Source organism: Phocoena sinus, chromosome 1 (genome assembly GCF_008692025.1).
Source record: "Phocoena sinus isolate mPhoSin1 chromosome 1, mPhoSin1.pri, whole genome shotgun sequence".
Classification (NCBI taxonomy): domain Eukaryota; kingdom Metazoa; phylum Chordata; class Mammalia; order Artiodactyla; family Phocoenidae; genus Phocoena; species Phocoena sinus.
This window is the reverse complement of record NC_045763.1, coordinates 28,283,831-28,301,129: the sequence shown is the minus strand read 5'-3', so window position 1 is coordinate 28,301,129 and position 17,299 is coordinate 28,283,831. Positions and strand designations below refer to the sequence as shown.

The window sequence follows — 17,299 nt, the reverse complement described above, 5'->3', positions numbered from 1 at the left end:
ATTATCACAACACCAGTCATTTTACTGGCTTAAGATGTAGCTCTACATGCAGTATCTGAGTTGTGACAATTTTTTTCTAGGATTCACTGTGTGCCAAGCAGTGTTTAGGCCTTGGGGACATAAAAATGAGTATAATCTGGTCCCTAATGTCAAGAGGTTCATAGTCTAACTGTAGCATTATCAATTCTTTAATAACATTAATTTTACAATCAATGTTTTGGGAGTTATGAACACTATGGAAACACAGACCATGGAACAATTATCTGGGTGGCTGGGGGGAATAAGAGGAAGTAATGGTATGGGAATAGACAAAGGGTACAGATATTTGAGGCAGACCTTTAAGATAGTAAGAAATTAGCCAGATGGGAAGGAAGGCAGAAGAAACAGCACTGGCAGAAGCACTGAAGTCTGAAAATGCTTATTGGCTTTTACTGCTATTAGCATATTAGATTGCTAGCTTCTAATCTACTAAGGCCTTATTTAAAGAAAAAAAAAATCAAAAATGAATTTTGTTAAAAGTGCCTAAAATTAGCTTAACCAAAGGCTGAGCATAGGTCTGAACAACTTTCCTACAAATAAGTGTTACATCATTAGTGCATAGGCCTATTTTAAACTCCACTAATTTCTTTCAGGACCTCTGGTTAGCTTCCATTGGGATACAGAAGTACAGAAATACACTTAAATACATAGCTCTCAAAAGAACAGTCTTATCTTTCTAACATGACTTAAAATGTCATTTTCAAAGTTATCTTTCATTTGGTTCATGAAACATAATAAAAACTACATTGACTCTAACACAACATTGTAAATCAACTATACTTCAATTTAAAAAAAAACCTATAGCGACTCAGAACAGATTTAAAATCACTGCTATTAAAAAAAAACCTCGGGCTTCCCTGGTGGCGCAGTGGTTGAGAGTCTGCCTGCTGACGCAGAGGACACGGGTTCGTGCCCCGGTCCGGGAAGATTCCACATGCCGCGGAGCGGCTGGGCCCGTGAGCCATGGACGCTGAGCCTGTGCGTCTGGAGCCTGTGCTCCGCAACGGGAGAGGCCACCACAGTGAGAGGCCTGCGTACCACAAAAAAAAAAAAAAAAAACCTCGTCAAAAACCTCAACTGATAATTAGCTAAAATCTTGAGAACTACATAACTAATACAAGAGGCTAATGAATGTACAGTAAAAAGTTCTGAAAACAGTAAAGGTTACTCTGAACAATGGACAGCCTCTCGCAGCCTACGCATCACTGTACCACATTTCCACCAACCTATAAAATAGTATTTTCTATCAAAACATTTTTATTCCAAAGGAAGTAAAACTTATTTCATGTTTTGTTCATATTGGATTTCTTTGCCTTAGAGAACAACTTACACACTAAATCTTTCCTGCTTCAGCCTTTTCAATCTGTCATCTGTCTGGGAGCTCCGCTGAAGATGTATAATGGGTAAACGCCAAACACAGCAACATGATACTTTAACTTCTCAGAGCCTCAGTTTCCTCAAAACCAAAAGAAAATATTTGGACTGGATGATCTCTAAGGTCCCTTCCAGTTTTATGGCTCTGCAGAGAAAGAAAGCATGCTGAAGAGAGTGCCATACAGCGCACAGCAAAAAAGAAAAAGGACAAAGTATAGTGTTAAAGGGTTTACAAAGCACAAAAGAAAGGTAAGTAGAGTTCTGGGGAGGAAGAATTGAAGCAAAGGTTAACTCCTGAAGCAGCAGCCAAATGAGGAGCTGAAGCAACCAGTATAAAGGGTATGTGAGTTTGTTAAGAGAATAATAGTGACAGCCAACATTTACTGGGTTCTTATTACATGCAAATATTATTCTGATCACTTAAATATATTATTTAATGATCAAAATTCTTACGTACATTTAACAAAATAGATGGGAATACTAAAAAAGAAGTTCTCAATGCTTTTCGAACTTTAGCACGTATATGAATCATTTGGGGATAAATGTAGTTCTGATTCAATAGGCCTGGGTGACACCTGAGATTCTGCATTTTTAACAAGCTCCCAAATGATGATGCTGTATAGCTGCTCAGGGATCACATAGAGTAGCAAAATGTAAATTGAGGAAGCAAGATTCAAATTGTGGCAATCTGATTCCAAAACAAGATATTATCTGAAAGGAATTTATATTTACTGGCAAAATTGGTAGCCTATGCGTTTTCTTGTTCTGAAACAAAGACATTTAAACTTAACACTAGCATTTAATGAGTGCTAACAAACCAGAATTATAATACTATGGGACTCTCAAAGCACTGATCCTTTAGACATCTTAGTGTAGTGTTCAAAGTTCTGGACATTATGAAATCACTACTACCTCCCTTCTTCTCATCTAAATTGCTTTACATATGTAAAAACATTAGCAAAAAAGACCCCAATAATAGTTCACAGAAAACGTAAAAAGATTACATACATACATCTATGTTTACCTAAGGCTATTCAATTTTCAAAACAATTACACTTCACTTGCCATTACAAGAGAAACATTAAATAACTTTACACCCTTGGAAGGTCAAAAAATAACTGTTATATGATTAAATTTTTAGTAGGTTGCTCACTATACAGTTAAATGATAAAATATAAAGGGCACGCAATAACCCCACTTACAGAGAATTTTCAAATGAAAAGAATAGGAAAATAAGTTTCAGAAGTCATTATTTAAAGGTGAAGAGAAACACAGCTCCTATCATTTTAATTTCTGGAAATCGCTTGATAAAAAAAACTATTCTGAAGAATCTATTAGAGGAACTAAAAGCAGAAGTAGCTTCTTTTACCTAAACCAAGGTGATTACTTCTTCAGAAAAAAAAAAAAAAAACCACGCAGAAAATTACAACCAAGATTCTGATCAAGATCTATGTAGGGAAGTAAAAGGGGCCATAATTTAAAATTATATACTTTGAGCAGTTTGAACAAGTTCTCTTCGGAAGAGCTGGTGAATTGAGAGATGAAATGTATTCAGTGATGCATGGTGTGGAACAGAAAAGCTGAGTAGACCCTTTCCTCTGATAAGCAGTTTGCCCCCTTTTGAAGAATTTTTTTACAGCCAGAACAGGAAACCTGAATAGCTGTGGTTGAAACTGAGGGAAGCATCTTATTCATGCCAGATGATGCAGAGAAAGCTGAATGCTGTAGTCATCGGAGAAAGCTATAAACACAAAACAGGAAGGAAAAAAATAGTATTTACATAAATTAAGCATGCATTCTTCCATTATCTCATAGAGGTTACTTCTCTTGGACTTGAAACCCAAAACAATCAATGCACTATTCAAAGGCATTCTAAAAAAGCAGAATAAACTGGCCTATCACATTGGTCAGAATAAATATGATTAACTTAAGTAATTCTATTACCATTGTCTGAAAACGTAGTGTTATTTTCAGGTCATTCTCCTGAGTTTTGGGCTGTTTGGGCTTGACAATACTCCTAAAAAGAGTTGAAAAATAATGAAAACGACCAATCATAGAAAATGATATATTTATGCTCAAGTCTGTTCAGTGAATTGCATAATTGAATTGAACCATGGTACGTAAGTAAGCACTACCCTTTTGGTGACCTTTGGCTGATAACACCCATCAATTACTACAATATTTCCTACTGTACCTAGATATGACTTTATAAGTTTTGTTAACACAGTCCCTCACTAGCTACTACAAAAAGAGAGTAGACATACTCAATGATACCTATTTTCCCTTCTTGTTCTGATCACCAATAGCTAATTGTCTTCATAAAGTCCTTAAACACAAAAATTGTTAGGTTAGGCTGAATGAGTCTAACGAGGGGGGAGGATTTTTTTCAGAGCAGCAGGCAATCTACCTAAACTTGATCTATGTCTTTGAATGTCCACGGGCTGAAGGAGCAACGGAGTACTTCCTAGCATGGACAATATTCCCATTGTCACCAACTCAATGGGAGTCATATCCTTACTTGGTATTGATTTACTTTAGCTATTTCTAAACAGAATACTAGAAATTAATTAAAAATGAAATTACTTTTCATTTCACTATAAATTTCAGCTGGTTCATATATAAACATTCTAAGGAAATTTGGCCCTACTTACAAAACACTCACAGCTTGATTCAGTTTTTCCTTTATAGGTTCTTTAGCATTTGACATGTTTAAAGAAGTTTAAGGATAAATATGAAACTAATTTGGATAAACAAATAATAAAGAAAAATTCTAAGAATTTAAAATGTACTAAATAATTCTACTACTTAATAGAGACAGCAGCATAAAAACATATAAGTAATTATTTGTATTGTTTCAAGTTAAGAAAAATGAAAACAAAAATGTGTTAATCTCAGTTAGGCCCATAATACCCTAAGCAATCCTTTTATCAACCCCCAAAAACCCACTTCCAAACAGTCCAACCTTCTCTCATATTCTTGCATATGCTCACTACAGCACTTACTGCACACCCTGTTGTTACTTGGTCAACTGCTTTGGGGAAGGAATTAAGATTTTCAACTGATAAACCAGCACCTGCATAACTAAAATTTATAATTAAATGCTACTCTAGAAAATAGAAAATAAGGTAAAATATTTACCTGAGCATTGTCAGGTTCTGCCTTAATTTCATCTAGCCTCTTCAGTTGTGGTGCCACTGCCTTGTCACATTCACCATCTGTTGTTGATTCTTTCATCTTACTATCTGATGCAAAGAAATCCTCCAGTTCCAAACTAATGGGTTTTTTCTTGGAGAACAGTATCCAGATTCCTAAAATAAAATATGAACTGATAAAGAGTCTGATTTTAATTTTATTTTGGCTGCGTTGGGTCTTTGCTGCTGCACGCAGGCTTTCTCTCTAGTTGCGGCGAGCGGGGGCTACTCTTCGTTGTGGTGTGCGGGCTTCTCGTTGTGGTGGCTTCTCTTGTTGCACATCACGGGCTCTAGGCGTGCGGGCTTCAGTAGTTGTGGTGTGCGAGCTCAGTAGTTGTGGCTTGAGGGCTCTAGAGAGCAGGCTCTGTAGTTGTGGCGCACTGGCTTAGTTGGCTCTGCAGCATGTGGTATCTTTCTGGACCAGGGCTTGAATCCGTGTCCCCTGCATTGGCAGGTGGATTCTTAACCACTGCACCACCAGGGAAATCTCAAGAATCTGATTTTTAAACATTAGTCCCTTCAAATATAGTAATTTTCTGGAAGCACAAAATGTTCTTTCACAACACTAGCTTCCTTCCCTCATCCATTACTCCCCAATATAGCTTTGCTTTCTGCCTTCTCCAGTAGATAAACCTTTATGCTTTTTTCTTGCATAGAAACTAGTCTCTATTTCTATTCCCTCAGGTCGCCTCTTCCCCTCCTTATTGGTTTCTCTCATAGAATCATTTAAATACATTCAAAAATTTCTAAAGCTACTGCCCTCCCTCTGACTGTTCCTTCACTTATCTTTGCAATTCTCTCCTTCCTTGACTTTTCTTTTTTTTAAAAGGCGAAGGATTTCTTTTATTTATTTTCTTTATTTGTTTGGCTGCGTCGGGTCTTAGTTGCAGCATGCAGGGGTCTTTGTTGAGGCTGCAGGATCTTTCATTGCGGTGTGGGCTCTTTGTTGTGGCGCACAGGCTCCAGAGCACATGGGCTCTGTAGTTTGTGGCACGCGGTCTCTCTCCTTGAGGTGCACAAGCTCAGTACTTGTGGTGCATGAGCTTAATTGCCCCGCAGCACGTGGTATCTTAGTTCCCCAACCAGGGATCCAACCCATGTCTCGTGCATTGGAAGGCGACCAATGGACCACCAGGGAAGTCCCTCTCCTTCCTTGACTCTTAAGACTCCAAGACCTATCTCTCCTCCTACCTCTTTGCCAGTCTTTTTCTCAAACATTTATTTCACCTGCTTCTGAATATCTGTGTTCCTCCAAAGCACAATTCCTCAGGACTCTTCTTGCTTGCTCTATGGGCACAACCTGGGATTCAACTATCATCTATAGGCTATTTTTCCCCTACATACCTGAGCTCTAGCCCATATACCCAATTGCCTATTAAATATCTCCACTTGTATGTTCTACAGGTCCCTCAAGTCCAGGAGATTTAAAATCATATTCTTATATTATCCACATAAACCTGCTTTACATATGTTCCCTTTCTTGGGAAATGACACTATGGTATATACTCAATTTCCCAAGCCAGAAATCTAGGGACAGTCCTAAATGCCTCTTCTCCCACATCTAATCACCAAATTAGATCAAATATACCTTCTAATTATGTCTTGAAGCTACTTCCCCATTATACTTAATGCCCCCCCCCATCAACGGATTCCTTTTTGGTAAATAGTGTTAAGAAGAAACAACAAGCCCAAGCTGGCCTTAACTGTGCTAAGCCCCGCCAAGACTTATTGATAATTCCTAACAGAACTGTAGTTTCAGCCTCTCCAAGGAGTGGAATTTTAAGCCAATCAGTTTAATTTCCTGGTCAGCATTAGTGAGGTAATCTGCCCAAGACCCCCTGCTTTCCCCTAAGGGAAGGTGACCCTGTCTAAACTAGTCCGCTCTTTTAGCTTTCTTGTCCTACCCTCTTTCTGCCTATAAAAACGTTCCATCTTGTACAGTTCCTTGAGTGCCCTGCTATTTACTAGATGGGATACTGCCAGATTCATGAATGAGGTCAGTTAGATCTTCAAATTTACTGGGTTGAATTTTGTTTTTTTTCTTTTTAAACAACAGCTAAGGACTTCCCTGGTGGCTCAGTGGTTAAGAATCCACCTGCCAATGCAGGGGACACGGGTTCGAGCCCTGGTCTGGGAAGATACCACATGCTGCAGAGCAACTAAGCCCGTGCGCCACAACTACTGAGCTCATGTGCCACAACTACCGAAACGTGTGTGCCTAGAGCCCGTGCTCCGCAACAAAGAGAAGCCACCACAATGAGAAGCCCACGCACCACAACGAAGAGTAAACCCCGCCTCAACTAGAGAAAGCCTGCGCGCAATGAAGACCCAATACAGCCAAACAAAAAAAAAAACCTGCAAAAAACCCCCCCAAACAATAGCTAAAATCCAAAATCAATATAAAAGATTGCTGTGCATTCAAGCTTAAAAAAGAATTCCATTTTATAACTTTTGAGGAACTACAGGAACCTTGGATTGTGTAAGCAGATAGCTCAGGGGGTCCCTGGAGAAAGAGAACCAGGAATGGCTTTCCTGACATAAGAGAACCCATTTTGGCCTAAGCCATTTTGTGATCTAAGCCTGGCCTCAATGCTTGGCCTTGAACAGGTCTCAGTAATTAATGATCTTGAGGGAATGCAGAAACAAGGGAGGAGCAGTCAAGAAACAACAGTGCAGCCTTGGGGCAAGGGTCCTGGTTCCTCAAGGGAATAACAATATATCTTTCAGTTCTGCAAGAGCTAAGGCTCCCACCCAGGTGGAGGATGGAAAGATGATGCTGAGCCTCCAGACTTCATTCAACTAAAGCTTGGACTCTGTCGACCTTTCCCCCAATTCTATGCTGAATTCTCCTCTGCTCAAGTCCCTTCGTGAACAGGCATGTACCCTTAGCTTAAAACTTCCCCAATTTTGCTGTTGGGGAGATACTGTTTTGGTAAAGATCCCCAGTGTTCTCCTTATTTGCTGCAAGTAATAATAAATAAATCCTTCCTTCTCCAGATCTTTGGCTTGGTTGCATCTACTGGCTTGACGCCCACCAAGGGGCAAACCCAGTTTTCAGGTAACAACTGTTCAGCTCCAAGGTCTCTTCTCTCAAGGACAGACTGGTTCCTTGTGTTCTTCTTTTTCCTTAACTGAAGTCTATTTTCCATTTTTCTTGTAGCTGCCACCTCCAATTCTAAATCCTTTGGAACTCTTTCCCTTCCTGCAATCCTAACTTGGCTGCAGAGGACAAGTCTCCTGGATTCCTCTTACATCACCTCCAAGAGAAAAGGATACTCTTTTAAAAAAAAGGGCTTTACAACTAATGATTATGGAGGGTAGGAGATAAGTAAAACAGATATGGTTAAGATAAAGTTCTTACTGGAGTAACTCCAGGTCTGTGGTTTTATTCTGAGTTAGTACATTGAAAACCCTGAAGTTCTGTAATTGTCTTTTATTTTTGAGGTTGGGACTCCGCCACTCAATTCACTGATCTTTAACTCAGCTCTTACTGAAAGCTCCTGTAGACTTAAAAAATGCACAACGTAAGAGTTGCGAGTTAAGTTTTATTTGGGGCAAAATGAGGACAGGGAGACAGCATTTCAGATAGCTCTGAGAAACTGCTCCAAAGAGGTAGGGGGGAAGGTCAGTATATATGTGACTTTGCTGAAGGGGGAGTATATTTCTGCTGGTCAGAGGAGCAGTCATCACCATGAAGGATTTTAGTGCTTTTCTAGATATGAGGAGATAACAAGAATTGGGCTCATAAAATCGGCTCCTGAAAATATCTAACTATCTGAAGACCTGTTCTGCCAGTTTTTCCCAGAGCGCAGAGTGCCTCATTTCTGCTCTCCACCCTGAACTCCTTTCAGGGGGTGTTGAAAGTCAGCAGCTGCAGCAGCACATGATTTAATCCTTGTAGAGGTAGTTGGCAAGTGCCAACGGCAAGTGCTAATTTGTAGTTGATACTTCTATCCCAAGGCAGAAAATTAAATAAGGCCTAACTGTGAAGTGCAATAAAAGCTCATAGAGTCTCTGCTCAACCCATCTGAGTGTTACATACAACCAGCAAAGCAAAACTCACTGGAAATTAACTACTAGATTGTATATTCCCTTCATCTGAAAGTAAATATGCTATGTTAAGTCTAAAGATCAATTAAAAATAAAACATCTAGGAATCCCTTCATACATGTCAGTCAACACATAGGCAAAGAATAGAAAGTACCCTGAAAGTGTAATTAATCTAAAATACATTTCTGGGACTTCCCTGGTGGTCCAGTGGCTAAGACTGCACTCCCAATGCAAGGGGCTGGGCTGGATCCATGGTCAGGAAACTAGATCCCACATGCCACAACTAAGAGTTCACATGCTGCAACTAAGAGTTCGCATGCTGCAACTAAACATCCCAAGTGCCACAACTAAAAGATCCCGCAGGCCACACAGTGAAGATCCTGCACCCGGCAATGAAGATCCTGCGTGCTGCAACTAACACTTGGCACAGCCAAATAAATAAATAAATAAATAAATAAAGTATAAAAAAAGGCAGAGCAGTTAAATATTAAAAAATATATATATACTTCTGAGGTAGAGGAAAATGGTATATAACATTTCTTTAGCTACTAAAAAACCAAAAAGAGCAAAAGACATATACGAATAACAAATTCATTACTTCCTTTTTCAATACAATGAACAAAGGGGTAAAATAAATCCTAGAGACCTCTTTTTAACATAGTCGCACCCATCTGCCCGAACTGGGGCTAAACTATATATGTTGGAGACTATTAGCCGTCACAGGATAAATATCTTTCTGCTAGTTAGTACTACTTGGTAATAAGTAATTTAAAACATTTTAATTTAAACCAAAGAGGGATATATCATGGAGCAGAAAACAAAATTCACATGTTTTTAAAGGAAAACATGATTATCAGAAAGAGAAAGTTAAAAAAAAAAATCTCATTCAAAATCATGTTAGAAACTCCCATAAAACCTTAAGGAATAAATTTATACTAGGAAATAAAAGACCAATACACTGAAAACGACATAACATTGATAAAAGAAACTGAACATGATTCAAAGAAATGGAAAGATATCCCATACTCTTAGATTGGAAGAATTAATATTGTTAAAATGGCCATACAACCTAAAGCAATCTACAGATTTAATGTAATCCCTATCAAAACACCCATGACACTTTTCACAGAAGTAGAACAAATAATCCTAAAATTTATAGGGAACCATAAAAGACAAAGAACAAAGCCAGAGGCATAAATGCTTCCAGATTTCAGACTATACTACAAATCTATAGTTATCAAAACAGCATGGTATTGGCACAAAAACAGACATACAGATCAACGGAACATAATAGAGAGCCCAGAAATAAACCCACACACCTATGGTCAATTAATTTATGACGAAGGAGGCAAGAAAATACAATGGAGAAAAGACAGTCTTTTCAGCAACTGGTGTTGGGAAAGCTGGACAGTTACACGTAAATCAATGAAATTAGAACACTCCCTCACACCACATACAAAAATAAACTCAAAATGGTTTAAAGACCTAAATATAAGATGCCATAAAACTCCTAGAAAGGAACAAAGGCAAAACATTTTCTGACATAAATCGTAACAGTATTTTCTTAGATCAGTCTCCCAAGGCAAAACAAATAAAAGCAAAAATAAACGGGACCTCATCAAAAGCTTTGGCACAGCAGAGGAAACAATCAACAAAACAAAGACAACCTACAGAATGGGAGAAAATATTTGCAAATGATGTGACCGACAAGGCCTTAACTTACAACATATAAAATCAGGTCATACAACTCAATATCAAAAACCCCAAACAACCCAATCAAAGAATGGGCAGAAGACCTAAATAGACATTTCTCCAAAGAAGACATACAGATAGCCAACAGGCATATGAAAAGATGCTCAACGTTATTAGAGAAATGCAAATCAAAACTACAATAAGGTATAACCTCACACCAGTCAGAATGGCTATCATCAAAAAGTCTACAAATAATAAATGCAGGACAGGGTGTGGAGAAAAGGGAACTCTCCTACACTTTAGTGGGAATGTAAATTGGTGCAGGCACTATGGAGAACAGTATGGAAGTTCCTTAAAAAACTAAAAATAGGGCTTCCCTGGTGGTGCAGTGGTTAAGAATCCGCTTGCCAATGCAGGGGACACAGGTTTGAGGCATGGTCCGGGAAGATCCCACATGCCACGGAGCAATTAAGCCCATGCACCACAACTACTGAGTCTGCACTCGTAGAGCCCACGAACCACAACTACTGAACCTGTGAGCCACAACTACTGAAGCTCGCGCGCCTAGAGCCTGTGCTCCTCAACAAGAGGAGCCACCACAACGAGAAGCCTGCGCCCTCAACGAAAAGTAGTCCCCGCTTGCTGCCACTAGAGAAAGCCGGCGCACAGCAACAAAGACCCAACACAGTGAAAAATAAATTAAATAAATAAATAAATAAATTTTAAAAAAACGCTAAAAATAGAGCTACCATGTGATCCAGCAATTCCACTTCCAGGCATATATCAGGAAAAGATGAAAACTCTGATTCAAAAACATACATGCACCCCAATGTTCATAGCAGCACTATTTACAATAGCCAAGATATAGAAACAACCCAAGTGCCCATTAACAGATGGCTGGGTTAAGAAGATTGGTATATATATACAATGGAATATTATTAAGCCATAAAAGAGAATGAAACATTGCCATTTGCAGCAACAAGGATGGACCCAGAGAATATCATACTAAGTGAAGTAAGTCACTCAAAGACAAATATTGTATGATATCACTTATATGTGGAATCTAAAAAATAATACAAATAAGTCTATACACAAAATAGAAACAAACAGACACAGAAAACAAACTTACAGTTACCAAAAGGAAAGGGAAGGGGGAGGGATAAATTAGGGGTATGGGATTAAGTAATACAAACCTCTATACATAAAATAGCTAAGCAACAAGGATTTACTGTATAGCACAGTAAATATATATATATATTCAATATGTTGTAATAACCTATAATGGAAAATAATCTGAAGAAATATATATATAAGTGAATCACTCTGCTGTACACCTGAAACTAACACAATATTTTAAATCAACTATACTTCAATAAAACAAACAAAAACCCTTGAGACTGCAAAGAAATGGCAAGCTATTAGCAGTTACTTCTAGACACACAGACAGACCTCCAGACGGAATGTATACACTTTCCTCCTGGAAAATTAGTACAATATTGCATACATAAACCTGTGGATGAAAGATTAATTAATTGTCAATCTAAGAAAGAGAGAATTTCCCTCCCCACTACACTTGTGCTCTTACTGTTCTACTTGCAAAGTCATTTCTGCCTATTCAAATTCTACTCAGCTTCTAAACCAACTCAGCTCTAGATTTTATCAAATTGGCAAGAATTAAAAATAAGATATGCCTAGATAAGATAAATCTAGGTATAACAGAATAGCTTTTAGTATGCTAAATTCTTCCACTGGAAACAATTATAAAATTAACAGGCTTGGGCTTCCCTGGTGGCGCAGTGGTTGGGGGTCCGCCTGCCGATGCAGGGGACGCGGGTTCGTGCCCTGGTCCAGCAGGATCCCACATGCCGCGGAGCGGCTGGGCCCGTGAGCCATGGCCGCTGGGCCTGGCGTCCGGAGCCTGTGCTCCGCAACGGAAGAGGCCGCAACAGTGAGAGGCCCGCTTACCGCAAAAAAAAAAAAAAAATTAACAGGCTTTACCTCTGAGGGCACCTTCCAGGATAAAGGAAAATGCCCAAGCAGAGAATAGCAGCATAGTGAGCTACAGAGATAGGAGTTCTGGGTGCCTAAGTAGCTGAAACTCAAGAGGCACAATCTGGGAGGAAAGAACCTCAGAGAAATAAGCCCCCAAATTTGCACACAAATATTCCCCATCTCCACTTATTAGCTAACCCTTAAACTGCACATCTACAGAGCAAGACTCCAAAAAACCTAGCAGAAAACAGCAGTTGGGAGGCTAAAAGAGATTACAGTAGCTTTGCAAAGCTAAGAACAGTTGAAATTTAAGCCCAGATAAGGAAGAGGGGACTTGGTAAAGATGTGGACTTTCAGTTGAGACTCCAGGAGGCCAAGCCCTAAGAGTAAGGGCCACAACCCAGGAGAAAAGACTACTTCCTAGAAAAAAGGGCAAACCTAAATAGATCAGCCCTAATTAATGCCTAACAGAATCCCTCAACAAGATCAATGTAATCTGCTAGTACTATTTGCACACCTAAATGAACTGCAGTCCTCTCTGGAGGAGTCTTTCAAAATTTTCACCCACAATGCCCAGAATAAAAATGTATGAGCAAACTCCCCCCAACCCCCCAACAAACAAAACTGGAGGGACTTCCCTGGTGGCGCAGTGGTTAAGACTCCGTGCTCCTAATGCAGGGGGCCCGGATTCAATCCCTGGTCAGGGAACTAGATCACACATGCATGTCACAACTAAGAGTTCGCATACTGCAACCAAGAGTTTGCATGCCCCAACTAGGGAGCCCGCCTGCCACAACTAAGACCCAGCGCAACCAAATAAATAATCAAACAAAACAAAACTAAAAACCAAGGGGAAAAAAGACAACAGAAACAGACCCACAGTGTGGCTCATACTGATGTTAGTAGGCAAGAACTTTGATGTGTTTAAGAAAATACAGAAAAAGATGGAAAAGTTCAGCAGAATCCTGGAATTCAATTTTTTTAAAAATCGTGGGAATTTGAGAATTGGAAAGTAAAATAGGGAAATTAAGAATTCAACAGATGAATTTAATATCAAATTAGTGAACTAGAAGACAGGTTAGTAGAAAGTAGTCAGACTGATACATAAAAGGATACAAATAATGTAAGCAACATGTGGGAAATAGCAAAATGGTCTGACACACATGTAAACTGAGCCTGAGAATAAGAGAAAACAGGCAATCAAACAGGAGCAACATTTAAAGAAATACTGGCTGGACAATTTCCCGAAAATGAACAAAAATTTCAAACCACACGAATTCAAGAAGTTCTGTGAATAAAAATAAGATAAACATAAGGAAAAGACAACTCTGCACATCATAGTCACACTGGTGAAAACCAAAGATAAAAAGAAAATCTTAAAAGGCAGCTAGAAAAAAAGGACGTTAACATACAGGGTAACAAAAATAAGAATGAAGGCTGTCTTGTCAGAAACAATGAAGGCCAGAGGCCAATGGAATAACTTTAAAATGCTGGGGGGAAAAAATCTATCTAAAATTCTATAGTCAGTAAAAACATCCTTCAAAAATAAAAGTGAGGGCTTCCCTGGTGGTACAGTGGTTGAGAGTCTGCCTGCCGATGCAGGGGACACGGGTTCGTGCCCTGGTCCGGGAAGATCCCACATGCCGCGGAGTGGCTAGGCCCATAAGCCATGGCCGCTGAGCCTGCGCATCCAGAACTTGTGCTCCGCAACGGGAGAGGCCACAACAGTGAGAAGCCCGTGTACCGCAAGAAAAAAAAAAAAAAATTAAAATCATCATTACTTATAGATGACGTATTGTGTACATAGAAAATCAAAGGATTTCCAAATAACTACTGAAATTATTAAGTAAATTTAGCAAGGTCAATATTAAAAAAATCAATTATATTTCTTTGTAGTAGAACAATTAGAAATTTAAAAATTTAAAATAACTATTTTCTATAGTGTCATAAAACATCAAATATTGGAATAAATCTAAAGAAATACGTCAAGATCTCTAGACTGAAAACAAAACAATGCTGAGAGAAATAAAGTATGATCTAAATAAATGGAGAGAGACAGCGATTGACTCAATATTAAGTCAGTTTTCCACAAACTGAGCTACAGATCAAAATCCCAGTTTTTGTTGAACCTGCAAGATGACCATAATGTACATAAAATGTATACACAACCTTGAATAGGCACTACAATCTCAAAAAAGAAAAAAATTTGAGGACTTACTAAAAAGCTACAGTAGTTAAGATGGTATGGTATGGACACAAGCAAAAATGAGTAATGTAAGAGTCCAGAAGCAGGTATACTCTTATTTCTTTGCATTACAGCTACTTCTTTACGCATTACACTTTCCAAAGATTTGTTTTATTCGTTGAGTTCTGCAAGCTCTTTTACTGGAATGATAGGAAGACTGGAGGCAGAAGGCTAAACGCTTCTCAAACCAAACTAAAATGTCCACTTTTAGTTCTGTAGGCAATGGGGAACCACTACTGATGAAGTGCATAGGTGCTGGGGTTATAGAGATAATTACCATGTGCAGACTCTCATAACACTCTGCCTAGCACAATGTAAGCATACATGAGGTACAAAGCAGAATGACGTAGGAGAAGATGGTCAAAGAAGTCTTAGAAGGTTATATTTGAGCTAGGTTTTCAAGTAGGTGTCTATGAAGCAATCACGGGGGATATTCCAGATATAGGGACAGTATGTGGAAAAACACAAATATATGGGAACTATAAGAAGTGGAGTTATTGATGAAGATAAAATGCAAGAGTGCTAGTGGAAGGAAATGAAGTTGGAAAAGCAGATGTGGTTCATATCCGGAAAGTCCTTAAATACCCAAAACCTTGAACTTAAGTCTTGTACATCAGTAGCTTTTGGGGTTCAGCAAACACTTCATATTTCTTTAAGTAAAAATTTACTTTAAAAAAACTAATAAAATTATGAGATACACTTAACTGTGTTACATACCAAATGTGAAGTATTTTGGTGACCTTCAAAGCATTAAATTTGTGCTAGATTAACAGAGATATTCAGAAAAATAGCTTTCCTGCCATCAGGGTGAATATAATTCAATGCCTTGTAGCTGTGTCATTGATGAGAGTTTACAGCTTTGAACTTACACTTTTGGGTTCTGACTGTATATGTCCACTCACAGAAAATCCTAGAAGTGAATTTACTGTTTTAGCAAGGGCATCTACTCCTTTAAACTAATACTCTTGCCTCAACCTAGAGAGTTAAATGTGCAAAGTGTTAGGACTAAATGTAGTTCTTGTTATAAATTTCAGGGGCTTCTTGTCTTATATATTTGTGATGAGGAATACAAGCTATCGTCAGATGTTATCAGTGATTCAACACTTAAAGAGAAAATTCTCCACTTACCTACTTTCCAGTCAGTCTAATTTAAAAGTATGATGAGATTGCAACCTGAGAAAGTTAAAAAAGTCACCGTTTGTAAACATTAGTCCATGCAATCAAGATACTTTCGATTCAATCTTGTACACAAAAGCAAAATACTAACATAAAATGACAAAGAACTGTACCTTCATCTAATCAAAATTTCAAGTCCCATTTCATGACGAGCCAAACATTTATAATAATTTAAAAATACCTTTTATTTAAGATCCCATGTACAACTCTATTTGCAAAAGGAGTTCCATGATTTTTTTTTCAGTTTGAAAAAAAAATCACTGCTTAACGAGGGAGAGCCACAGGTGGGATCAAAATAATGTTTTAGAAACGGAGGCCATGGAGAAAGACCGAAGGCTGAAGGCAGTTACGGCGCAGGAGGCAGAGTAGGCGGTGAGAAACGCAGGAAGCTGGCGGGGGGGGTCGGAGGGGGGGCAAAACGCCCCGACTCTCTGCGGACTAGGTTAAAGGAGACGACAAAACACTATCCAGGGGCCTGACCCCGAATTCCCGCCCCCACATGGCGGCAATCCGCACGCAGGGCTGAGGTCCCTAGAACCCCGGCCCTCCCAGACATTTCATCCTTCCTCCGACTGGCCAAAACTCGCCGCCCGTCTCTGGTAAAGCACAGAAATAAAGACCGACACTACAAGCGCTTAAGGAGGCTTACTAATTTCTCTCACCGACGGTCGCCGCGCTACGTTTCTCAAAAGAACTTCAACGGGAAACGGTCGCGCAGGCCCACCCCTCCCCGTCGTTCTCTGCGGCCGAGCATGCGCAGTGCATCCGCCGCCCACCCCCGCCTACCCAGGCTCTGGGCCACTTTTCCGTCAATAGGAAAAGGCAACCTTGGGGGTGGGTGAGGGGGCTGTTCAGATCCCTGACTAGGGACTAGGATTTAGCCCTGAAGCCCTATCTATTATAGGTGGCAGCCAGATTTGGACATTTCTTTTTTATTTTTTAAAATAAATTAATTTATTTGCTGTGTTTTTGGCTGTGTTGGGTCTTCATTGCTGCGCACAGAGGATTTCTCTAGTTGCAGCGAGCAGGCTTCTCATTGTGGTGGCTTCTCTTTGTTGGGGCACACGGGCTTTAGTAGTTGTGGCTTGGGGGGCTCTAGAGTGCAGAGCTCAGTAGTTGTGCACACGGGCTAAGTTGCTCCGAGGCATGTGGGATCTTCCGGACCAGGGCTCGAACCCTGTCCCCTGCGTTGGCAGGCGGATTCTTAACCACTGCGCCACCAGGGACGCCCCAGATGGTCCAACTCTTGAACTTTCAAATTATGTGAGACATTAGGTTTTTTTTTTTTTTTTTGCTGTAACGCGGGCCTCTCGCTGTTGTGGCCTCTCCCATTGCGGAGCACAGGCTCTGGACGCGCAGGCTCAGTGGCCATGGCTCACAGGCCCAGCCGCTCCGCGGCATGTGGGATCTTCCCGGACCAGGGCGCGAACCCGTGTCGCCTGCACCGGCAGGCGGACTCTCAACCACTGTGCCACCAGGGAAGCCCTAGGTTTTCTTTTGTACTTAACCTATGTTGACTTGGTTTTCTGTCACTTGCAGT

At 39.8% G+C, this 17,299-nt stretch overlaps 1 protein-coding gene across 1 annotated transcript in view; it reads right to left on the bottom strand.

Moving 5' to 3' along the window:
• Nucleotides 1–16,473, bottom strand: part of ZMYM1 (zinc finger MYM-type containing 1) — a 28,006-nt gene extending 11,533 nt beyond the window's left edge. Inside the window, 6 exon segments of the mRNA XM_032636256.1 lie at nt 2,905–3,029; nt 3,031–3,154; nt 3,358–3,430; nt 4,552–4,721; nt 15,712–15,756; nt 16,422–16,473. Of these exon segments, the coding sequence (XP_032492147.1) occupies nt 2,905–3,029; nt 3,031–3,108 (203 nt within the window). The 5' untranslated portion in view covers nt 3,109–3,154; nt 3,358–3,430; nt 4,552–4,721; nt 15,712–15,756; nt 16,422–16,473.
• Between the last annotated feature and the right edge of the window lie 826 nt (nt 16,474–17,299).